Source organism: Xenopus laevis, chromosome 9_10S, assembly GCF_017654675.1.
Source record: "Xenopus laevis strain J_2021 chromosome 9_10S, Xenopus_laevis_v10.1, whole genome shotgun sequence".
NCBI lineage: Eukaryota > Metazoa > Chordata > Amphibia > Anura > Pipidae > Xenopus > Xenopus laevis.
This window is the reverse complement of record NC_054388.1, coordinates 7,742,333-7,768,617: the sequence shown is the minus strand read 5'-3', so window position 1 is coordinate 7,768,617 and position 26,285 is coordinate 7,742,333. Positions and strand designations below refer to the sequence as shown.

General features: G+C 39.4%; 1 protein-coding gene across 2 annotated transcripts in view; it reads left to right on the top strand.

The window, feature by feature from the left end:
• Positions 1-602: 602 nt before the first annotated feature.
• The window catches only part of cse1l.S (CSE1 chromosome segregation 1-like S homeolog), a 40,432-nt gene continuing 14,749 nt past the window's right edge, over positions 603-26,285 (top strand). The window contains exons 1-17 of one of the 2 annotated variants that reach the window (XM_018238138.2): positions 603-754; positions 3,046-3,086; positions 6,074-6,169; positions 9,341-9,483; positions 9,853-9,954; positions 10,844-10,989; positions 11,513-11,603; positions 13,184-13,291; positions 17,257-17,349; positions 17,944-18,111; positions 18,802-18,931; positions 19,697-19,762; positions 19,976-20,178; positions 21,290-21,374; positions 23,357-23,418; positions 24,805-24,941; positions 25,951-26,054. In XM_018238138.2, coding sequence (XP_018093627.1) covers positions 6,085-6,169; positions 9,341-9,483; positions 9,853-9,954; positions 10,844-10,989; positions 11,513-11,603; positions 13,184-13,291; positions 17,257-17,349; positions 17,944-18,111; positions 18,802-18,931; positions 19,697-19,762; positions 19,976-20,178; positions 21,290-21,374; positions 23,357-23,418; positions 24,805-24,941; positions 25,951-26,054 — 1,723 coding nt within the window. In that variant the 5' untranslated portion in view covers positions 603-754; positions 3,046-3,086; positions 6,074-6,084. The remainder of the gene's footprint in view (positions 755-3,045; positions 3,087-6,073; positions 6,170-9,340; positions 9,484-9,852; positions 9,955-10,843; positions 10,990-11,512; positions 11,604-13,183; positions 13,292-17,256; positions 17,350-17,943; positions 18,112-18,801; positions 18,932-19,696; positions 19,763-19,975; positions 20,179-21,289; positions 21,375-23,356; positions 23,419-24,804; positions 24,942-25,950; positions 26,055-26,285) is intronic. The other variant, XM_018238140.2, reaches the window with a different exon arrangement.

The window sequence follows — 26,285 nt, the reverse complement described above, 5'->3', positions numbered from 1 at the left end:
TTTAGTTAGGGATATTACAAATTTACCGGCAGCCACATTGGCGGTAAATTTGTAATACCGGCCTCGGCCTTGGCAGGTGTTTTAAAATACCAGCCAGGTGGCAACCCTAGGAGGTATAGGGGCCACATACAAATACAATTTCAGTAAATATTCGCAAACAATTCAACCTCTAGACATTTTGGTGACCAGCTGATTTTTGCCTCAAAATTGTCTGACATAGAGGAAAGTCACTGGAAAATGTGAAAAATGCAGAGCCCAAAATCTACTAACTCCCAACTTCTACACAAGTCAGCCCCATTGCATGCTGGGTATTGTAGTCTTACATTCAACTGGGCAGTCGGCAAATTGTTACACAAAAACTACATTACCCAACATGCAGCGGGAGATGGTTTCCAAATTAAAAACCAGCCAAAGGCCCAAAAAGTAGCCTAAATCCGTACCGTGGCTAGTTTGTACTTTCAAAACCAGCCTGGACTTTGAAGTAGTAGCCCGATTTGGCTGGAAACCGGCCAACCTGGCAACCCTGCTGATCACGTAGCTGTCAGTGCATTCTGTGCGCATGCGCGTTTCTCCTACGCCAGCGGTCGATGCGAATGCGCAGTAGGAGCGCGTTTACCCAGATGAATTGCGAATTCCACGGCTGACGGGAGAGACGCGCATGCGCAGTGAGCTCAGCGCGCCATTTTGCCGGGGTTTGAATGTGCTGCTGAGCCGAGGCCTGTGGGGGAAGGTCTTGTTCTCTCCTGTCAAACAGGTAAGCTGTAGCTGGGCCGCCGAGGGTCCCCGAGCAGAGGCCGCTGTTGGAGCGCTGGGAACAGTCTTTCTCCCCGTGTGAGAGTCGGAGAGGCCTGCGGTTTGGCTGTCAGTGGCCTCCCGGCCGCGCCGTGTCCATTAGATCATATTAGTCACGTTGTAACGCGCTGCACTTGTCTGACTGAGAACCCATTGCGACTCCCAAGTCTCTGTTACCCCTGACACTCAGCAGCGAAGCATTGTGGGAGCTGTAGTTCCAATCTAGAACGAGTGTATTTGTCTATTGAGCGCTATAGATATCTCTGGCCTACAGCACCCAGCATGCTTCACTTCAGGGCTTGGGGAGATTGCTGGGGACTGTAGTGCTGCCCAACACGTGTTTCCTTATTGTAACTGTGATCTGCGCTCATTCCCTGCAGGACCAGCACCTCTTAGGCTTTTACTCCTCTTTCTATTAACTGTCAGTGTGATGTACAGAGGGATATTCTGACACTATCTGCCATTGCTTTTCATTTATTATTATTTGTGGTTTTTCAGTTATTTACCCTTTTATTCAGCAGCTTTGCAGTTTTTCGTTTTCATCCAATACTCTGATCAATGTAGTTCTTTCCTACGATTCTCCTTCGCTTCCGTTTTCTGTAAAACATCCGGCACGTCGCATGCGTTTAGTCGCATTGCGACGTGTCGGGTCCAATCGCTTCGTCTAGTCCTGTTGCTCTCCGACCCCTTGGATGTTGCTCCCAGTGGCCTCAAAGCAGGTGCTTATTTTTCAATTCCAGGCTTGGAGCCAAGTTTTGGCCAATCACAGCCCTTATTTGGCACCCCAGGAACATTTCTCATGCTAGTGTTGCTCCCCAACTCCTTTTACTTCTGAATTTTGCTCATGGGTTCAAAAGGTTGGGGATCCCTGTTCTAAAGAATCCCATTGTATACTACAGAGTTTATTTGTTATCTGCTGCACTATATGAAAGCAGAAGCAGCCGATTTGGTTAATTGTTTCCATGGCATAGGATTTCAGAATAGAGATAAAAGTAGGGATGCACCAAATCCACTATTTTGGATTCGGCCGAACCCCTAGAATCCGTTGTGAAAGATTCATCCGAATACTGAGCTGAATCCAAATCCTAATTTTCATATGCAAATTAGGGGTGGGATGGGGAAAACATTTTTCCTTCTTTGTGTGATAAAAAGTCACGTGATTTCCCTCCCACCCCTAATTTACATATGCAGATTGGTTCGGCCGAATCCTGCTGAAAAAGGCCGAATCCTGAACTGAATCCTTGATTCGTTGCATCACTAGATAAAACAGAATGTCGTTACCTTATAGAGTCTATCACTGACAAGGTGGACGTCTTCTTTCTGTCTCTGCCAAGTGTTAACTGTCGGGGTGTCCTGCCTTGGGTTACCCCCCATTTAGGGTAGAGGCACATGATGCTATTTGGGGGAGATTTAGTCACCCAATGACAAAGCGTCTCGTCTTTGGGCGACTGATCTCCCTGAAAAGCCTTCCCGTCGGGTAGAATCGAAATCGCCGGCGGGATGGCACTCGGAGCGCTTCAATTTCCGAAGTCGCCTCACGAGGAAACTTGGGCCACTTTTAAGCAGTTTGGGGAGATTAGTCGCCCCAAAGAAGAGGAGATTTGTCGCCAGACTACTCTCGCCGAATTGCAGCGTGTGTCTCTGCCCTTAAAAGGATTCCTTCCCCTTTAATTCTTCTTCTGTTGCTTTTGAGCTTTCAAATGGGGGGTCACTGACCACATCAAAAAAAAACCCCAAAAAACAAATGCTCTGTAAGGCAATGTATTTATTGTTATGGCTACTTTTTATTGCTCCTCTTTCTATTTAGGCCTCTCCTATTCATATACCAGTATTTAATTCAAATCAATGCATGGTTGCTAGGGTCATTTGGGCCCTAGCAACCTGACGGCTGAAATGGCAAACTGGTGAGCTGCTGAATAACTGCTGCTAAATAACTCAAACTACAAATAATAAATACCAATTGCAAATTGTCCCATTATAAGACATAAGTGTGTGTGTTCTCTATGGGGACTCTGGTTTCTTACAGACGGCTTCATAGGCTCCTGATAAAACCACCTTATGGGGACTTTAGATTGTAAGCTCCTCTGGTGCAGGGGTGTATGGGAATGTATAATCTGCATAATATTCTCTAAAGGAGTATAACGGGTATTTCTTACATCCAACGTTTGGTTGATAGGGATGACATGCTCCTGTTAATACAGGATGAATCCTATTTTATTATAATTATTATAGCAATAGTTTTTCTGCTTATAGGTCCAGATCCAGAACACATCAGCAGCATTTCATCCATCACAGTAAGTATCTATTGCGGTCTCGTGTATAATTTATATTTTTAAATGCTTTGTTTGATGTTTCTGGGATTCTGTCATGATTTTTATGGTGTAGTTTTTATTTATAAATGACACTGTTTACACTGCAAATAATTCCCTCTACAATATAAAATTTCATTCCTGAACCAGCAAGTGTATTTAGTTGTAATATTGGTGTGTAGGTGCATCTCAGGTCATTTTGCCTGGTCATGTGCTTTCAGAAAGAGCCAGCACTTTAGGATGGAACTGCTTTCTGGCAGGCTGTTGTTTCTCCTACTCAATGTAACTGAATGTGTCTCAGTGGGACCTGGATTTTACTATTGAGTGTTGTTCTTAGATCTACCAGGCAGCTGTTATCTTGTGTTAGGGAGCTGCTATCTGGTTATCTTTCCATTGTTCTGTTGTTTGGCTGCTGGGGGGGGGGAAGGGAGGGGGTGATATCACTCCAACTTGCAGTACAGCAGTAAAGAGTGATTGAAGTTTATCAGAGCACAAGTCACATGACTGGGGCAGCTGGGAAACTGACAAAATGTCTAGCCCCATGTCAGATTTCAAAATTGAATATAAAAAAAATCTGTTTGCTCTTTTGAGAAATGGATTTCAGTGCAGAATTCTGCTGGTGCAGCACTATTAACTGATGTGTTTTGAAAAATAAAATTGTTTTCCCATGCCAGTATCCCTTTAGAAAATATTCAAAGTATAGCGTTCTGGTTTGTTACAGTTTTTGACAGCTTTCTATTAAAGTTTTCATTTATGTGGGTTACATAATGAAATATATATATATATATATACACCAAGCAAAAAATGGATCCGCACTCTCAGGTCTTAAATAAAAAATAAAATGTTTTATTTTTTATTTAAGACCTGAGAGTGCGGATCCGTTTTTTGCTTGGTATACATTTAAATTTTACTGCACCCAGGCAACTTAAACCATTTAACGAGAGTGCTGGCTACCTTGTGGAATATATATATAGAGATAGAGATATATGTATGTATGTGTGTGTGTAAAATGACACTTGGAGGCTCATTTATCAAAGGTCGAATTTCGAAATTATTTTTTTTTTTTATTCGAATATACTCACAATTCGACTTGGAGTTATTTAAGAAAAAAAACGTGAATGTCTAAGGTTAAGGCTACAGGCTAAGATTCGGGGTGATTCTTCGTGGGCGACTAATCTCCCCGAACTGCCTCCCGACAGCTAGAATGAAAATCGCCGGCGGGACGGCACTCTGCGCGATTAGTTCTCCGAAGTCAACCGAATATTGCCTCCAGAGGAAACTTCAGAAAACTAAACGCTGTGAGTGCCATCCCGCCTGAATTTAGATTCTAGCCGGCGGGAAGGCTTTTTGGGAAGATTAGTTGCCCCGAAGAAGAGGAGATTTGTCGCCGGGTGACTAGATCTCCCCAAATCTTAGCCTGTGTCCTTACCCTAATATTCGATCGAATGGTATCAACCGAAAATTTAAATCCTATTCTCTCTGGGGGGAAAAACTTGAATGTCAGGAAGGCAATTAACTTCTCCAAATGGCTCAACGGACCTCTGCCATTGACTTGTACATGAACTCAGCAGGTTTTAGGTGGCGAATATTGGAATTAGGACTGTTGCCAGGGTTAAGGTGTGACAATCTCACATTCTAATAGGGGCATTAAAATTCGAATGTGTGAATTTCAAAACTAGAACATTTGAATTAACTATTCGATCCTGGATAAATCTGCCCGTCAGTATCAGCCCTGTATAACAAGTATGGGTTGTTGAATAGTGAAACATCCACACCCCTGAGATTATGCCGTCTGCTTAAATAAATATAGGGGTGGTTCACCTTTAAAGGACAAGGAAAGTTAAACTAAAGAAGTAGCTAGAAATGTTGTACATGATGTTTTGTGCTTCTGTACCAGCCCAAGGCAACCACAGCCCTTTAGCAGTAAAGATCTGTGTCTCCAAAGATGCCCCAGTAGCTCCCCATCTTCTTTTCTGCTGATTCACTGCACATGCTCTGTGCTGCTGTCACTTACTGAGCTTAGGGACCCACTCACAATATACAGTACACATAGAATAGAAATGTCACAATATAAGGCTGATTAGTAATTAATACACATAATTACTACATGGCAGCACAGAAACCAGTGCAATTAGCATCAGAATTTAATAATCAGCAAACCTGTAGCATCAGCTTATATTACAGCCAGGGAAGCTCATTTTCTGCTGGATAATTAGTGACGAGCCCTAAGCTTAGCTTCTCAACAGCCAATCAGAGCCCACTGAGCATGTGAGTGTCACAGACACTTTCCAAGATGGTGACCCCCTGTGACAAGTTTGAAGTCCTGGATCATTGCTGCTATTGACAAGCTGAAACTTTAGCCTTGTGCAATAAGTTCGGTACATAAAACATTGCATTTTTGGCCCTATTCATTTTTAGGGTTTAGTTCTCCTTTAAGTGAACTTTTAGCATGTTATGGAATAGGTAATTCTAATCTAGTTTTCAATTGGTCTTCATTATTAATTTTTTATAGTTTTTGAATTGTTTACCTTCTTTTTCTGACTCTTTCCAGCTTTCCATTGGGGGGTCACTGACCCCATCTAAAAAACAAATGCTCTCTAAGGCTACAGTGTATTATGATTGCTACTGTTTCTTACTCATCTCTCTATTCAGGCCTCTCTTATTCATACCCCAGTCTTTTATTCAAATCAATGCATGGTTGCTAGGGTAGTTTGGACCCTAGCAACCAGACTGCAGAAACCCTACCTTAAGAGCTGCTGAATAAAAAGCTAAATAAGTCAAAAACCATAAGTAATAAAAACCAATTGCAAATTGTCTCAGAATATCCCTCTCTACATCATTCTAAAAGTTAATGTAACAACCCGTTTAAAGGGAAAATGTACCCCCCCCTTTTTTTTTTTTTTTTTGGGACATGCCTTTTTCTATGACAAAATACATACCCCCTTATTTACCAGCGTGTTTATATCTTCCAGAATTTGCCAAAATGGAACTGAGTGAAGCCAATTTGCAGGGACTAACGGAGTATCTGAAGAAAACTCTTGATCCAGACCCAGCTGTAAGACGCCCAGGTAAATGGTATCGTTTTACACTGCTGTAAACGTGTGCGGGTCTTCTTTATTTTAGGGATGCACCGAATCCACTATTTTGGATTCGGCCGAACCCCTGAATCCTTATTGAAAGATTTGGCCGAATCCTAATTTGCATATGCAAATTTGGGGTGGGAAGGGGAAAACCTTGTGCTTAAAAAAGTAGTGTTTCAGGCTGATTTATTGAATATTTCTGCAAACACCCTAATAATCCCTCCCTTCTCTTCCATTTCCCGCTCCCTGAATTCCCAGGCTGTGCACTCAGCTCACTGCAACGTAGGACAGGAACCAATCAGCAGCTAGCAGGACCTGATAGGGAACTGAAGCCTGTCTGTGCAGGGCTGTGATTGGCTGTCCCCTCCTACTGTGCCTCCTACTAGGACACGCCCCCCCCCTCATTTGAAACTGGGACCAGAGAACAACTATAGGGAGCTCCAATAAAGGGGCTATTTTTAAAGATAATATACATTTTTAGCCCCAAGTAAAAGCAACACCATCTATTTTTTATAATTGCCCTCCAGAAGGCATGTAGTGGATGCAATGCCCTTGGGGAACTCGAGATTGAGCACTAAGAAGTCTACAATTTGCTCCAAAATTCAAGGACGTGGGGGCAATTCCAGATCAGATGAATGTGTTGTGTATTATTTTTTAGTACAGTTAGGGGCAGATTTATCAAGGGTCGAGTTTCAAGTTCATGGGAGTTTCTAAAAACTCCCATCAACTCGAAATTCGAAAAAAAATGACCAATCAAAATTTATTAAAAAAAAAATCTTTTTTTTTTTTTTTACTTTCATAAAAACGGGTGAATAGGATCGAGCTGCAAATTCGAATCAAAATCGATTTTAAGTCCACCAAACGACTCCAAATTGATTGTAGGATGTCCCCCATAGCCTAAAACACAAATTCAGCAGGTTTTAGATGGTGAATAGTCGAATTCTTAAAGGGACAGTATGGGGCATATTTAACAAGGGTCAAATTTGAAAAAGTTAAAAATTCGAATTCAAAAAGACCAACCGAAATTAAGTCTAATTTTTTTTTTTTTTATGGCCGTATAGGTCCGTTTTCTAATCGTACGAATCGAAGTAATAAAAAAAACTTTGATGTTTCAAAGTCCACCAATTGATTCCAAATCGGTTCTAGGAATCCCCCATAGGCTAAAACGGCAATTCGGCAGGTTTTAGATGGCGAATGGTCGAAATCGAATTTTTAAAGAGAACGTACATGATAAATTTTGATATTCGAGTTTTTTTTTAAATTCGAATCGAATATTCCCTAGTCGAAGTAAAAAAAAAAAGCTCAAAATTTGAATTGTTTGAAATCGAAAACTCACCTCGACCTTAAATGTGCCCCATCATGATAAATTTCTAAATTTTAATTCGGACTATTCCCTAGTCGAATTGCGCTAAAATAACCTCCAAATTCGGATTTTTAATTCGACCCTTGATGAATCTGCCCCTAAGATTTAAAGATATGGGAGCTCCAGATCCAGAGTAATTCTGGGCTACTTGTCTCCTGAATTCGGCATTGGAGCCAGAGATAAATACTTCCAAGAGCTTCAGTATCGAGACAAAATAAAGTTTACTGTCCGATATTCACTGTTACAATGTTGCTTACAAGTTTTAAGGACTTTGTGTCAATGGTTTTTATTGAATTTTATATCACTTGTTACAATAACGTTTGTTACACTGTATTAAGTTTAAGTGGATATTCTTTTTCCACTATTTTGGAGCACTATATAAACAAAAGTCACAAAGTAATTCATGTAATATGTACTGCAACTATAGTTTTAGTGCACTAAAAATGTTCCACTGTGCATTATGGGTAATATGGAGGTGAGAATCGTGACTCCTCCTTGTTCTGTGGGTATTTAAACTAGGGATGGACCGAATCCAGGATTTGGTTCGGTATTCGGCCTTTTTCAGCAGGGTTCGGATTCGGTCGAATCCTTGTGCCTGGCTGAACCGAATCCTAATTTGCATATGCAAATTGTGGGGAGGGTGGGATTTCACATGACTTTTTGTTACAAAACAAGGAAGTAAACCAGTTTTTCCCACTTTTTCCTTTCCCGCCCCTAATTTGCATATGCAAATTTGGATTTGGTTCGGTATTCAGCCAAATCTTCCAAGATGGATTCGGCCAAATCCAAAATAATTATTCAGGGGTACAGTTCATTTGTAAGCAAGAGAGCATTAAAGGGTTTGTTCACATTTGAATTCATTTTTAGTATAATGTAGAGAGTGGTCTTCTGAGGTTTCCATTAGGGATGCACCGAATACACTATTTTTGATTCGGACAAACCCCCGAATCCTTCGCAAAAGATCTGGCAGAATACCGAACCGAATCCTAATTTGCATATGCAAATTAGGGATGGGAAGGGGGGAAACATTTTTACTTCCTTGTTATGTGACAAATAAAAGTCACGCAATTTCCCTCCCTGCCCCTAATTTGCCGAATCCTGGATTCGGTGCACCCCTAGTTTACATTATTTATTATTTGTGGTCTTTTGAGTTATTTAGTTTTTAATTCAGCAGCTCTCTCGCTTGCAATTTCAGCAATCTGGATGTTAGGGTCTTCATTCCCCTAGCAACCGTGCAATGGTTTGAATAAGAGGCTGGAATATGAATAGGAGAGAGTCTGAATAGAAAGATGAGGAATAAAAAGTAGCAATAACAATACATTTGTAGCCTTACAGAGCATTTGTTTTTTTAATAGGGGTCAGCGACCCCCATTGAAAAGCTGGAAATAGTCAGAAGAAGAAGGCTAATAATTCAAAAACTATAAAAAAAAAAAAATGAAGACCAGAAAAGTTGCTTCAGTATGTTATAGAATTGGCCATTCTATAACATACTACATGTTAGCTTAAAGGTGAACAATCCCTTTTTGACTTTATTTTGTAAACTGCTTATTTTATCTACTAAATAAACTACCCGAATTTAAAAAAAAAGGTGAACAATCCCTTTAAAGGCAGAATTCAACTTGTAATAACCCCCCCCCCGCAAGTGCCCCTAATTTTTTTTATTTTTTTATTATTATGGGTTGAATTCTCCTTTAAGTAGGTCCCATTATTTATGAGCCAGATGAGGCTTGTGCTAGAGAATTCTGCATTTACCCAGCCCAAAACCCTGTCTAATGTCGTACCTTGTCACTCCCCAGCCGAAAAGTATCTGGAATCGGTTGAAGGAAATCAGAATTATCCGCTCCTGCTTTTAACACTGGTCGAACGCTCCCAAGATAATGTCATCAAAGTTTGCTCTGCAGTCACTTTCAAAAATTACATCAAAAGGAACTGGCGAATTGTAAGTATTTAAGCGAAGGGACTGATTATGCAACCAAGGTGAATTGCATTTTAGGTCAAGGCTACAGCCAGACGAGGAGGCGTTAGTCTTGCGTGCATACTGGCAGCCATATTAGCAGCACAGAGCATGTGCAGTGAATCAGCAGAAAAGAAGATGGGGAGCTACTGGGGCATCTTTGGAGACACAGATCTTTACTGCTAAAGGGCTGTGGTTGCCTTGGGCTGGTACAGAATCACAGAATATTCTGCTGTAACATCTTTAGTTAGGCTTTAGTGCTCCTCCTCCTCTTCATTTTCCTATGTATTCCAGCCTTTCTACTGCACTTAAATGACACACACTTACCAATGGTTTCCTTATTCGTTACATCAGGTTGAAGATGAGCCCAACAATATCTGCGAAGCTGACCGGATAGCTATTAAATCAAGTATCATAAACCTGATGCTGAGTAGCCCAGAGCAAATTCAGAAGCAGGTAATTATCCTCTATCTATCTATCTATTGATCTATCTATCATCTATCTATCTATCATCTATCTATCTATCATCTGTCTGTCTGTCTGTCTGTCTGTCTGTCTGTCTGTCTGTCTGTCTGTCTGTCTGTCTGTCTGTCTGTCTGTCTGTCTGTCTGTCTGTCTGTCTGTCTGTCTGTCTGTCTGTCTGTCCGTCTCTCTCATCTCTCTCATCTCTCTCATCTCTCTCATCTCTCTCATCTCTCTCATCTCTCTCATCTCTCTCTCTCTCTCTCTCTATCCATATATATATATATCTCTTTCTATCTGTCTGTCTATCTATTCTTCTTTCTATATCTATCTCTCTCTGTTTGTCTATCTGGTGTGTGTATGTGTGTGTGTGTGTATATATATATAATATATATATATATATATAATATATATATATATATATATATATATATATATATATATATATATATATATATTATAATATACACAAAAGCCATGAATATCTTGTAAATTATATCTTTATAAACGGTGAGTTCTGATGTCATCAGTTATAAATGGTGAGTTCTCATGTCATTTCTGTCACATGACTCACTGAAATGTGTGTATTATATATGTGCGTGCGCACGCAGGACATAAACCTACTAGTTTGTCTGCTAGTAAATCATGTAAATGTTAAATAAACCCAATAAGCAGTTTTTGCTTCCAATAAGGATTAATTATATCTTAGTTGGGATTAAGTACAAGCTACTGTTTTATTATTTGATTATAATTGAGTCTATGGGAGGCAGCCTTTCTGTAAATTACTGTACAGTGTGCAAGCTGAGGGCAGGAGGTGAGGCAGCAGGAGGTAAAAAATGTCAGGTGATGGACCCAACTTTACTTTTTTTTTGACACTGTCTAGTTAAGTGACGCCATCAGTATCATCGGCCGTGAAGATTTTCCCCAGAAGTGGCCGAATCTCTTGACAGAAATGGTGAACAGGTTCCAGAGCGGAGACTTTCATGTTATAAACGGAGTCCTACACACAGCTCACTCCCTCTTCAAAAGGTATTTGCAGTTGACTGTATTAAAATTACATTTGGGAGGAAGGCAAGTAGTAGTAGTGAAAGCTAACTCCAGCGCAGAAAGAGAGCGAAGGAAAAAGGTTTTAATCCTTAGTGCATGGATTGAAAATGTGTTCATATAGGACATTTCATGAAAGTATCTGTCCTTTATCAAATCCTGACGTTTTGGGACTGTTCCAATTTAACACAAATCATTAACTTCCCTACATTTTTTATTACTGGTTATTTAAAGATAAGATTTGCCCTTCATTTTTTTAATAGGGTTGATGTATAAATTTGCAGAGACCATCTTTGTGTATCTATGGCCATTTGGGACCATATTGCTTGGTCCTCACAAGCATTATCCACTACTTGGGTGTTTGTCTAAGAGAGACCTAAATGCCATCTCCATGCAGAAAGATTGTAAGGCTGAATTGTACAATTTTGCTATAAGGTATTATGAAATAGTCCATGTTATGCAGAACTGATTTAATATATATTGACTAACCATGGCCTACTTTTGGCAGATACCGCCATGAATTTAAATCAAGCGAATTGTGGACCGAGATTAAACTTGTACTGGATACTTTTGCCTCGCCGCTGACTGATCTTTTTAAGGTAAGTTTACTCTATATTAATAGTTTACTCTATATTAATTAATTCACCTTTTATCATTATTTCTTTTAAGGGGGGGGGTGTCATTGACCCCATCAGCCTAAAAAACATTTGCTCTGTTAGGTTACAGTTTGACAGTTATTGTTACTTTTCATTACTTATCTTTCTATTAAAGTGCATGTAAAGGCAGAAAATAAAATCCCGTTTTTACTTTCTTTAATGAAAAAGAAACATATCTCCAATATACTTTAATTAAAAGAAACCTGACTGTATGCAGTAAAATTCTCCCTTCATTTACTGCTGCAAATGGGAATTGCCAGACGGTCCCTAACTGCTCTGCAGGGAAACAATCATACTTATGAACAGCAGGGGGAGCCCCCGCCTTACTTCCCAGCCATGCAGAACTCAAGCAGCTTTGTTTGTTTCCCTGTAGAGCAGTCGGCGACTGTGTAGAGATTTGTATTGGATTTTATTTTTGCCTTTACATCCCCTTTACTGTTTCCAACTCCAGCTGCAGGGACAAAGATCATGGAGCCAGATTTAAACAGATAAACTGGGATTCTATTTGGAGGATTATTTTGCTGCAGCCACTGGTTCTGCAGAGTTGGAGAAAGTTTGTATTAAACAATACAAAAACTATAAAATCCACATTAGATTACATGACAACACAGGACCCAGTGCAGTCTGTATATTCTGATTATTAATCAGTCTTGTTGTATCGGCTTCTGGCAGATATTATTTGACTTGTGCTGTTTTGATCATTTATGACGATCCCTAAGCAGCCCAGACCCCACTGAGCATGTGCACAGTCTTGGTCTTGCAAAGATGTATAACAAAGTTACAAGATGGTGACCCCCTGTGGCCAACTTTGAAAGCATAAATCATTTGTTTGATTAGACTTGTGGTGCAGTAAGTTTATGTTTAGTATACAAAATACTGCATTTCTAGCCTTATTCTATTTTAGACTTTACTTCCCCTTTAAGGCCCTCTGCTATTTATGTTCCAGTCTCTTATTCAAATTACAGGTATGGGACCTATTATCCAGAATGCGGGACCTGCGTTTTTCCGGATAAAGGATCTTTCCGTAATTTGGATACCCATTGAAAATCATTTCAACATTAAATAAACCCAATAGGCTGGTTCTGTTTCCAATAAGGATTAATTAGATCTTAGTTGGGATCAAGTACAAGATTCTGTTTTATTATTATTATTATTATTATTATTATTATTATTATTATTATTATTATTATTATTATTATTACAGAGAAAAGGGGAATCATTTTTGAAAATTGGGACCATTTGATTTAAATGAAGTCTATGGGAGATGGCCTTTCTGTAATTCTGAGCTTTTTGGATAACGGGTTTGCGGATAATGGATCCCATACCTGTACTGCCTGGTTGATAGGGTAGATTGGGCCCTGAGCTGCTGAAAAAAGCCAAATCATTCAAAAACTGCAAATAATAGAATGTCTCCAAATAGCATTTTCGTGAACAACCCCTTTAAACTGTGTTAAATTTATACATCTGAAACTGATTTTTTACATCTGTCAATACATCGATTATTTTGTTCTCTTTTTATTTAGGCAACCATTGAGCTCTGTAATACTCATGCAAATGATGTCAGTGCTTTAAAGGTTCTCTTCTCCTCCTTAATCCTGATAGCGAAGCTTTTTCACAGTCTAAACTTTCAGGTAAGTTAAGGCGTTTGTGAAGAATGTACTGTTTTGAAGGCATGTACACTTTATCACCACATAGAGGTTCCCACACTGAGGCTTTGGTTAGCAAACGAGATATCAATATAAAAAAAATTCTATAAAACTCTACTTACCCTGGAGCCTTGAGGCATGATATGATGTATAGTTGCACTCTTAAAGGGATTCTGTCATGATTTTTATGGTGTCGTTTTTATTTCTAAATTACACTGCAGATAATTCACTCTACAATATAAAATGTAATTCCTGAACCAACAAGTGTATTTTATTTAGTTGTAATATTGGTGTGTAGGTGCATCTCAGCTCATTTTGCCTGGTCATGTGCTTTCAGAAAGAGCCAGCACTTTAGGATGGAACTGCTTTCTGGCAGGCTGTTGTTTCTCCTACTCAATGTAACTGAACGTGTCGCAGTGGGACCTGGATTTTCCTATTGAGTGTTCTTAGATCTACCAGGCAGCTGTTATCTTGTGTTAGGGAGCTGCTATCTGGTTACCTTCCCATTTGTTAAGATGGGCATAGACGCAAAGATCCGATCGTACGAATCAACGTACAACCGGACTTTTTCAACTCCTGACCTGCCACTAACCAGTCAGATCAAATAAAGTAGTAAAAGAACAAATCAGCCGATGTCCTGACAGCAATCATATGAAAGTTATGTCTGACCAAAGTTAGTGACAGTCTCCCTCTGAAAATCGTACGATCGGTAATACACGCAGAGATATTATCGGCAGCCGACAGAAATTTTCTATCCTGTCCGATCGACCAAACGACCGATCTCCGCCGGACGAAAAATGTCGGGACTCTCCACACACGGTCCGAAAATAGTACGAATCCACGATTCGTACGATCGGATTGTTGCGTCTATGGCCAGCTTAAGGCTGCTGGGGGGAAAGGGAGGGGGTGATATCACTCCAACTTGCAGTACAGCAGTAAAGAGTGACTGAAGTTTATCAGAGCACAAGTCACATGACTGGGGGCAGCTGGGTAACTGACAATATGTCTAACCCCATGTCAGATTTCAAAATTAAATATAAAAAAATCTGTTTGCTTTTTTGAGAAATGGATTTCAGTTCAGAATTCTGCATTAGCAGCACTATTAACTGATTCATTTTGATAAAAAAAAAATTTTTCCCATGACAGTATCCCTTTAATTTGTTCTAGAGCAGCGGCCCGCAACCTTTTTTTTTTTTTACCGTGAGCCACATTCAAATGAAGAAATAAATTGGAGAGCAAAATAAACATGCAAAAAGTGCCTGGCAATGCCAAACTTTGATTGGCTATTGGTAGCCCCTGTGAGGAATTGCAGCCTACAGAAGGTTCTGTTTGGCGTTACACTTGGTTTTTATACAACTAAAACTTGCCTCCACGCCTAGAATTCAAAAAAAATAAATAAAGCCCCTGCTTTGAGGCTATAGGGAGCAACATCCAAGGGGTCGGAGAGAAACATGTTACTCATGCAAATTCTCATACAAAAGAATCAATGGAGTCCTTGTGCAGGCTTTGCAGGTAGTTAATAAATGAACTCTTGAAATCGTATTAGATGACCGTCATGTTGTCTGAACATAGTCTACACTAGTGATATATATGTGTGTGTGACTTTAGGGCTTGTACACACGAGGTGGGCTGTGTGCTTCACTCCTGACGATCCCAACACATGTCACTGAATGTGTTAATTGGTCTGATCTCCCCTGTTTACCCCATGGAAACAAAGGTCAATGCTGAATGGGGTAAAAAAAAAAACCCGTAATAGGTGGGATCAATTAACACAGAACACATTGATAACATTTTAGGGCAACTGTAAGAGGTAACACTCATTGGAACATGCCTTTGGGAAGAGAAATATAGACAAAGCCAAGCACTCTTCTGCAAATGGCTACTCACGGGCAAAACAAAGCTGCTGTGTTCATCCGAAAGAGACATTAACGTCCGTTAAACAGAATTTCCTCGTACAGCAAACATTTATTATGACTCTGCTATGTGTAACTGATTTTCAGTGGTGCTTTTGCCTATGTTAATTAACTGAGTCCACAAACTGCAACTATTAAGGAAAAAGTGAGGGTTTTTTTTAATTCAAAATAAAAGCAGGGATGCACCGAATCCACTATTTTGGATTTGGCCGAACCCCTTGAGAAAGATTCGGCCGAATACCGAACAGAATCCTAATTTGCATATGCAAATTAGGGGTGGGAAGGGGAAAACATTTTTTACTTTCTTGTTTTGTGACAAAAAATCACACGATTTGCATATGCAAATTAGGATTCGGTTCGGCCGGGCAGAGGGATTCGGCTGAATCCGAATCCTGATGAAAAAGGTTGAATCCCCGAATTCAGTGTATCCCTAGTAACAATAAAACAGTAGCTTCTACTTGATCCCAACTAAGATATAATTAATCCTTATTAGGGATGCACCAAATCCACTATTTTGGATTTGGCTGAACCCCTGAATCCTTTGCGAAAGATTCATCCGAATCCTAATTTGCATATGCAAATTAGGGGTGGGAAGGGGAAACCATTTTTTTACTTCCTGGTTTTGTGACAAAGTCACGCGATTTCCCTCCCGGCCCCTAATTTGCATATGCAAATTAGGATTCATTTCGGCCTGGGAGAAGGATTCGGCCGAATCAGAATCCTGCTGAAAAAGACCGAATCCTGGATTCTGTGCATCGTAGTACAGGTATGGGACCTGTTATCCAGAATGCTTGGGGCCTGGGGTTTTCCGGATTATGGATCTTTCTGTAATTTGTATCTCCATACCTTAAGTTTACTAGTAAATCACAAATGTTAATTAAACCCAATAGGCTGGTTTTGCTTCCAATAAGGATTAATTATATCTTACTTGGGATCAAGTAGAAGCGACTGTTTTATTATTACAGAGAAAAAGGAAATCATTCTTAGAAATTTGGATTATTTGACTATAATAGTCCATGGGAGGCAGCCTTACTTAAACTCAGAAATTTCTGGTTAAAGGGTTTTCTGATAACAGATCCCATACCTGTATATCATTCTTTAAACACTAAACCAGGCGTCCCCAACTTTTTTTTTACCTGTAAGCCACAATCAAGTGTAAAATAATGTTGGAAGACAACATAAGCATGCAAAAAGTTTCTTGGGCTTCCAAATGAGGGCTGTGATTGGCTATTGGTGGCTCCTATGTGCAATTGCAGCCAACAGGAGGCTCTGTTTGGCAGGACACAATGGGGGGTCATTTATCAACACTGGGCAAATTTGCCCATGGGCAGTAACCCATGGCAACCAATCAAATGACTGCATTCATTGTTCTGCTTGCAGCTGGCTTTAAACAGCTAATCACTGATTGGTTGCTATAGGTAACTGCCCATGGGCAAATTTGCCCAGTGTTGATAAATGAGCCCTAATGAGTTTATGCAACTAAAGCTTGCCTTTAAGCCAAAATAGCTTTAGGGTGGTGGCCCGTTAAAACTCTGAGGCCCTGCATCTGCCTACATGACTTTCAGCTATACATCTCTGTACCATATATAGCAGCTTCTGTATATGTTTTATTGACCCTTAGGGTAAGGGCACATGCTGCTATTTTGGGATATAAGTCGCCCAATGACAAATCCCTTCTTCTTCGGGCGACTAATCTCCCCGATCTGCCTTCCTGCCGGCTAGAATTTAAATCGCTGGCAGGATGGCACTTGCAGCGCTTCGTTTTCCGAAGTTGCCTCACGAGGACACTGGGCGACTTTGTAAACCCGAAACGATCCAACTGCCATCCCATCGGCGATTTACATTCTACCTGGCGGGAAGGCAGTTCGGGGAGATTAGCCGCTCCAAGAAGAAACGATTTGTCGCCAGGCGACTAATCTCCCGAAATAGCAGCATGTGCCCTGACCCTTATTGGTATAGAGCATTTCTGTTTAGGCATTGGGTTGCTTCATCTATAAATGGTTGAAATACAATTGTGCTTTTTGTTTGTTTTACTAGGACCTTCCTGAATTTTTTGAAGATAACATGGAGACTTGGATGACCAATTTTCACAACCTGTTGACTTTGGATAACAAACTGTTGCAAACTGATGTAAGTGTTAAAAGGATAAATTCAGGCATATGCAGTAAGTGCAGCTATTCAATAGTTTCAGTGGAAAAGTATTCGTATGGAAAAATAACGCCAGTGTAGTTAGAAATTTATTAAGGTTCGAATTGGAAATATGACTTTTCGAGTTGGATTTTTGGGTAAAACTCACAAATTTGAGTTGGAAATAATCCAAATTCAAGATGTATCATTCCTGGTCCCTGGGAACAATTCGAATTTGACTATTTCCCACCTAAAAACAGCCGAGTTCATGTGGAAGTCAATGGCAGAGGTTCGGTGGCCCATTTGAAGATGTTATTAGTCACTCCAACTTGCAGTGCAGCAGTAAAGAGTGACTGAAGTTTATCAGAGCACAAGTCACATGACTGGGGCAGCTGGGAAACTGACAATATGTCTAAGCTCATGTCAGATTTCAAAATTAAATATAAAAAAAAAATCTGTTTGCTTTTTTGAGAAACGGATTTCAGTTCAGAATTCTGCATTAGCAGCACTATTAACTGATGCGTTTTGAAACAAACATTTTTTTTCCCCAAGACTGTATCCCTTTAACTCTGCTTATAAACCATTTCCCCGCCTAAGGATGAAGAGGAAGCAGGGTTGCTGGAAATGTTAAAATCCCAAATCTGTGACAACGCAGCTTTATACGCTCAGAAATACGATGAAGAATTTCAGCCCTACTTGCCTCGCTTTGTCACAGCCATCTGGAACCTGCTGGTGACCACAGGACAAGAAGTTAAATACGATTTGGTAAGAGACGCTGTTTTTTAAAATGAGAACTAAACCCTAAAAATTAAATGCCATATTTTATATAGTTAACTTAATGCACGAGGCTAAAGTTTCAGCTTGTCAATAGCAGCAATGATCCAGGACTTCAAACTTGTCACAGGGGGTCACCATCTTGGAAAGTGTCTGTGACACTCACATGCTCAGTGGGCTCTGATTGGCTGTTGAGAAGCTAAGCTTAGGGCTCGTCACTAATTATCCAGCAGAAAATGAGCTTCCCTGGCTGTAATATAAGCTGATGCTACAGGTTTGCTGATTATTAAATTCTGATGCTAATTGCACTGGTTTCTGTGCTGCCATGTAGTAATTATGTGTATTAATTACTAATCAGCCTTATATTGTGACATTTCTATTCTATGTGTACTGTATATTGTGAGTGGGTCCCTAAGCTCAGTAAGTGACAGCAGCACAGAGCATATGCAGTGAATCAGCAGAAAAGAAGATGGGGAGCTACTGGGGCATCTTTGGAGACACAGATCTTTACTGCTAAAGGGCTGTGGTTGCCTTGGGCTGGTACAGAAGCACAAAACATCATGTACAACATTTCTAGATACTTCGTTAGTTAAGATTAGTTCTCCTTTAATTTGTCGTCTTATGAATGTAAGTCTGCAATGAGTGTCTGTACTAAAGATTAATGTTTTGCTCTGTGTACAGTTGGTAAGCAATGCCATCCAGTTCCTGGCATCTGTGTGCGAGAGACCTCACTATAAAAACCTGTTTGAGGATCCCAACACTTTAACGAGTATCTGTGAAAAGGTCATTGTTCCCAATATGGAATTTAGAGGTAAGAAATGTTTTGAATAAATAAAGCTTAATCTGCATAGTATGTAATCAAGTAATGAATGTTTTATAAAATAATAGTTTTATTTTGCATCCTGACTAAAAAGGCAGAAAAGACTTAATTGGAATTCTGTCATGATTTTTATAGAGTAGTTTTTATTTCTTAATTACACTGCAAATACTTCTCTCTACCATGTAATAATTTAATTCTTGACCCAACAAGTGTATTTATTTAGTTGTAATATTGGTGTGTAGGTGCATCTCAGGTCATTTTGCCTGGTCATTTGCTTTCAGAAAGAGCCAGCACTTTAGGATGGAACTGCTTTCTGGCAGGCTGTTGTTTCTCCTACTCAATGTAACTGAATGTGTCTCAGTGGGACCTGGATTTTACTATTGAGTGCTGTTCTTAGATCTACCAGGCAGCTGTTATCTTGTGTTAGGGAGCTGCTATCTGGTTACCTTCCCATTGTTCTGTTCTTAGGCTGCTGGGGAGGGGGTTGATATCACCCCAACTTGCAGTACAGCAGTAAAGAGTGACTTAAGTTTATTAGAGCACAAGTCATATGACTGGGGGCAGCTGGGAAACTGACAATACGTCTAGCCCCATGTCAGATTTCAAAATTAAATATAAAAAAAATCAGTTTGCTCTTTTGAAAATCAGATTTCAGTGCAGAATTGTGCTGGAGCAGCACTTTTAACGATTGTGTTTTGAAGAAAACATGTTTTCCCATGACAGTATCCCTTTTAACATTGTTTTGAAATTGTGTAGCTGCTGATGAAGAAGCTTTTGAGGACAACTCTGAAGAATATATAAGAAGAGACTTGGAGGGATCAGGTAATATTTTATCCAAACTTTTCTGGACATTCTTTTTTTTTTTTTTTCTCCAGTTTACTTTGTTTTGGTTATACTTGTATTTCTGTCGTGAAAATTAACACCGGTGGTTTGTTGTATATGTGACTTTTATTTGAAGACCATACGTTTTGGGACCATCACCTTTTGCATTGACAGCTCTTACAAATTCGACCTCTTTTGTATGATTTATCTCAGATATTGATACCAGGCGCAGAGCAGCTTGTGATCTGGTGCGTGGATTGTGCAAGTTTTTTGAAGGCCCCGTCACCAACATCTTCTCTGGTTACGTTAACTCGATGCTCCAAGAATACGCAAAGAACCCCTCTGTGAACTGGAAGCACAAAGATGCTGCAATATACCTTGTTACGTCTTTGGCATCTAAAGCACAAACACAAAAGGTAGGTTTTCAAACTTTTGCTCATGTCTCTTTTGGAAGCTTGAGATTTAGGCAAGTCACCCGCTGTGTTTAAAGGGCTTGTAAAGGCAAAAAAATAAAATGCAATTTTTACTTTAATGAAAAAGAAACCTATCTCCAATATACTTTAATTAAAAAATGTGTACTGTTTTTATAAGAAATCTGACTGTATGTAGTGAAATTCTCCCTTCATTTACTGCTGTGGATAGGAATTGTCAGACGGTCCCTAACTGCTCTGCAGGGAAACAATCATACTTATGAACAGCAGGGGGAGCCCCCGCCTTACTTCCCAGCCATGCACAACTCAAGCAGCTTTGTTTGTTTCCCTGTAGAGCAGTCGGCGACTGTGTAGAGATTTGTATTGGATTTTATTTTTGCCTTTACATCCCCTTTACTGTTTCCAACTCCAGCTGCAGGGACAAAGATCATGGAGCCAGATTTAAACAGATAAACTGGGATTCTATTTGGAGGATTATTTTGCTGAAGCCACTGGTTCTGCAGAGTTGGAGAAAGTTTGTATTAAACAATACAAAAACTATAAAATCCACATTAGATTACATGACAACACAGGACCCAGTGCAGTCTGTATATTCTGATTATTAATCAGTCTTGCTGTATCGGCTTCTGGCAGATATTATTTGACTTGTGCTGTTTTGATCATTTATGACGATCCCTAAGCAGCCCAGACCACACTGAGCATGTGCACAGTCTTGGTCTTGCAAAGATGTATAACAAAGTTACAAGATGGTGACCCCCTGTGGCCAACTTTGAAAGCATAAATCATTTGTTTGATTAGGCTTGTGGTGCAGTAAGTTCATGTTTATGTTTAGTATACAAAATACAGCATTTCTAGCCTTATTCTATTTTACACTTTACTTCCCCTTTAAGCTTGTTCTAGTTCTGGGTTGATCTGTTATTGGGAAAATGGAGTTGTGTTAAAGGTTCATGACTGAGGGAGATAAAGCATATTTATTGGCTTGGCCTTAAAATCAAATGTCAATTTTTTAACTATATTATGAAGCAGTATGATCTTAAAGGATTAATAAGGCCATTTAATAAACATTTTTTTTGTAACACTGTTCACTTTCTTTCAGCATGGAATTACTCAAGCCAACGAACTTGTTAACCTAAGAGAGTTCTTTGTCAATCACATTCTTCCGGATTTGAAATCTGCAAACAGTAAGTGTTTAAGGATAAGGATAACAGACCAAATAGAAGGATAACATACGAGGGGCAAGTCTTGGGATGGCCGACTTTCTATTGTTCTGGGGGGTTATTAAGTGCTGGACCCGTTTTTCTTTTGCAGGACAGGACTTTTATATTAAATTGTTTCAGCAGATTTTCATGCAGGATGTGGGTCTTAAAGGGGTTGTTTACCTTCAAACAACAAGTTGTTTTCCAATAGATCACCGGAAATAACGACACTTTCCAATTACTTTCTATTGTCTATATGTCACAGTTTTTCTAATATTGAAGTGTAAAGTGTCTTTTTTTCACCTTCTAAAGCAGCTGTGGGAGGGGGGGGTCGTCGACCCTGTAAACTGTTGTAAATTGATACATTTAGTTGATCCATTTCTTATCTTTGTCCCTGCTGAGCACAATCCCTCATTAGTTTCATTACAGGCAGCTGTTAGAATTGATACAATAGTTGCTAATACTCTACAGATGCTGCTGAGAAATGTAACCATGAAATGTTGCAAAATTGTGACAGTTTAGAGTCTGCACCTGAATTACTGAGCTGCCAGACTCACACCAGAGATTTTGGAAAAACAAGGAATGCAGGATTCGGTTCAGAATTCGGCCTAGATTCGACCTTTTTCGGCAGGATTCGGATTCAGCCGAATCCTTCTGCCTGGCCGAATCCGAATCCTAATTTGCATATGCAAATTAGGGGCTGGGAGGGAAATTGCGTGACTTTTTGTCACAAAACAAGGAAGTAAAAAATGGTTTCCCCTTTCCACCCCTAATTTACATATGCAAACCGAATTCGGCTCGGTATTCAGCTGAATCTTTTTTTACACAGGATTCGGGCGTTCGGGTGAATCCAAAATAGTGGAATGGAAAGTAATTGGGGAAAAAAGCCTTTATTTCTGGGGAACAATCTGAAAACTGAAAAACGTGTTTGGAAGGTGAACAACTCCTTTAAAGGAGAAGGAAGTCTGCCAATAGATTAGCCACAATAGTGCAAGCTATAACACTATATTCTGCAGAACCATTTTTCCACTTTACCATACATGAGTAAACAGGATAGAAACTGCCATATTAGCGGTGACATCACTTCCTGCCTGAGTTTCTCCCTGCTTACTTATAGCTCACGGCTCAGATTACAGCAGGTAGAGAGGAGCAAACTGAGCATGCTCAAGCCCAAGCCCTGGAGGTTTAAGCTGAAAACAGGAAGTCTGATACAGAAGCCCATGAGTACACAATAGAAGGAAAGAAATGTGATGTTTCTTTTGACAGAGGACTCAGAGCAGCATTACTTTGAGGGTTTACTGGTGTATTTATATAGACCTTTCTGATAAAGCTCACTTAATTGTAACCTTTCCTTCTCCTTTAAGAAGCTTTGGAAAGGCAGCCTAAGTATTACTATTAATTGGCTTTCCTAGTGACCACACTGCCACTGTTTATCTACTCACTTTATTGTTCTGAGTATGTACTGAGATCTATTACGTTTAGGAAAAAATTCCCGAAGGGTAACAACTGTTTCTGTACAATTTTACGATTTTAAAAAGTATTACAGACCTCTGGAGCTTCCAGAAAGCAAAAAAAAGCTTAAAAAAAAGGTGTTTTTGACTAAAAAGTCTATTTTCCCAATAGATGTGATAGTCAGACATTTATTGCCAAGTACATTGTTTAACCTGATGGAAACCATTACATCTATTGCTTTTAGTGACTGGGACTACTGGTGATTATTATAATGGGTGTCAAGATAATACAGCTAATTCTGCTCTCTCTATTAGTACTTGAGTAATCCATTTGCAAAAAGCCTATTTTGTGTTACTTATAGAAGCTGCACTTAATATATCAATGTCTGTATAGAGGAACATTTCTCATGTGCTTGTCCAGTCATGTATTTATCTTTAGTTTCAGTTCGTCTGCATTACACTGTCTCTTTATTGCTGTAATTTTTCCTGATTTGTATTTTTTCCTCTTCCTTCCAGTCAATGAATATCCAGTACTTAAAGCAGATGGCATTAAATATATCATGTTTTTCAGAAGCCAAGTAAGTTGTTTTTAGAGTCCATATTTGTGCTGAACAATCTGCTGTTTATAGTACACCCTGGTTTTCCACCCACGAGGAACCTCCTTCTCCATTAAAGTTGATAGTCATTGTGTATAGGCAATGTTCTAAATAACTCTCTGGTTTATAGAACCAGTTTACCCAACCAGGCAGTAGTGTGAATGGAGACGGGAATAGGGCATGAATGGAAACATAAGGAATAAAAAGTAACAATTGTAGGCTCACGGAGCAATGGGTATTTTTGGCTATGGGGATCTGTATCTCCTATTTGATAGGGGCAAAAATATTGGAAAGAATTTCTATAACGTACTAAGAGTGAATTACCCCCTTTAATCTGTTGCCAGCAGTAAATTCCTTAAACGGGAACTATCAATTTAATATTAGAGTCAGCACACTGAAATAAGAAATGTTCTAAATACAATCAACTGAAAATGATGTACCGTTTCTGAAATAATCAAGTTTATCTTCACTATTCCTCTCTCAGCATCTGTTTCTCTTCATTCTGTCTTCATTCAGCAGTTGGGTGTCAGATATTCATTGACAGTTAGATCCAATATATCTTATAGGGGGGCTTCCTTTCTTAAGCAGATGTATTAGAGCTCACTCAAATAACTGATTCCAATACAAACAAAATCTAACTAAATAACTTCCTTTTGCACAAATCCTGCATGTAGAGAGACATGATGTCTGGTGATTTTAATAGAGTGAGCATCTGTTTCTTTTCAGTCTTCATTCAGGAGTTGGGGGTCAGGTGAATGATCCAATATTTCTTATAGGGGGGCTCCTTTTGCCTAGACGATGTATTAGAGCTCACTCTATTAAACTCACCAGACATCATGTCTCTCTACATGCAGGATTTGTGCAAAAGGCAATTATTTTGTTACATTTTGTTTGTACTGGAATCAGTTATTTCAGTGAGCTCTAATTCATCTGTTAGGAAAGAAAACCCTCCTATAAGATATATTGGATCATTCATCTGATACCCAACTCCAGAATGAAGACAGAATGAAGAGAAACAGATGCTGAGAGAGGGATAGTGAATATAAACTTGATTATTTCAGAAACAATGCAGAATTTTTAATTGATTGTATTTATAAAGTTTCTTACTTCAGTTTGAGATGCTTATATCACATTTTCGCGATAAAGATCGCAGCAGAACCGTACCACCTAATAACCAGCGCATAAGATTGTCAGAAATGGCAGTTGTTAAATGAAGCTTCTTCCAGAAATAACAGTCCTACATTTCTAATCATCTGCAAGAGCCCTACAACACAATGCATTCCCAACAATGACAGTATTTCCCTTTTTTATTTATTTATTTATTTTTTTAGATTTTTAAGACCAGTTTTTTGCATTTTCTGTTTGCAGCTTCCCAAAGAACAGCTTCTGGCGACCATTCCTCTTCTAATAACATATCTGCAGGCAGAAAGCATAGTAGTCCATACGTATGCAGCCCACGCCCTGGAGAGGTTCTTCACCATGAAAGGAGCCACGACCACCACCCTGTAAGTATAAACTTCTGTGGATTCCCTGGAGTCTTATTTATTTTCCCCACTGCACCAAAATGGGTTTAAAAGGAAAAAAAAAGGTCCCTTTTTTTGTCGAGAGTTCATTCAGTTGGGATTATACAGTATAAAAGGCACATAAACGCTATCTGAACTTATAGAAATAAGCATTAATCATAAACACTCCCACCCACTGGCTGATTGTGCCTTAGTACAGGTATAGGATCCATTATCCAGAATCCTCAGGACCTGGGGTTTTCCGTAATTTGGATCTCCATACCTTATGTCTACTAGAAAATCATGTAAACATTAAATAAACCCAATAGGCTGGTTTTGCTTCCAATAAGGATTACTTATAACTTAGTTGGGATCAAGTACAAGGTACAGGTATAGGATCCATTATCCAGAATGCTTGGGACCTGGGGTTTTCTGGATAACTGATCTTTGCATACTTTGGATCTTCATACCTTAAGTCTACTAGAAAATCATGTAAACATTAAATCCAATAGGCTGGTTTTGCTTCCAATAAGGATTAATTATATCTTAGTTGGGATCAAATACAGGTATGGGACCTGTTATTCTGAATGTGCGGAGCCTGGGGTTTTCCGGATGCGGATCTTTCTGTAATTTTTATTTTCATACCTTAAGTCTACCAGAAAATCATATAAACATGAAATAAAGCCAATAGGCTGGTTTTGCCTCCAATAAGGATTAATTATATCTTAGTTCGGATCAAGTGCAAACTACTGTTTTATTAATATAATACACAGAAAAAGGAAATCGTTTTTTAAAAATTGGATTATTTGGATAAAATGGGGTCTATTGGAGACAGCTATTAGATAATTCAGAGCTTTCTGGATAACGGACCCTAAATCCCTTCTAGAAATTGCTTTAAAATCTTCTAATTCTCTGCAAAATGAACAGGGATACCCATGAGATCATGGCCTTTAAATTTGACTGGGACCCTGTGTTGTACATAACTATGACTTTTTTGTGTGTCCACCCTCAGCATTGTAGCAGCTGACATGATGCCATACGTGGAGCTCCTTTTAGCTAATCTATTTAAAGCACTTTCCTTGCCTGGCTCAACTGAGAATGAATACATCATGAAAGGTACTTTCATTGCTTCTCTGATATTTTGGGTGCTCAATGCATTCTATGCACAGGTGTAATGTGTGCCTGCAGCCAGCCATTAGTAACAATTTTGTTGTCCATTTAAATTGGCTTTAAAGGGTTTGTTCACCTTCAAACACTTTTTCCAGTTCAGTTGGTTTCAGACCGTTCCCCAGAAATAGTTTGCAGTTTCTTAATTACCCTAGCAACCAAGCAGATTGGAATATGAAT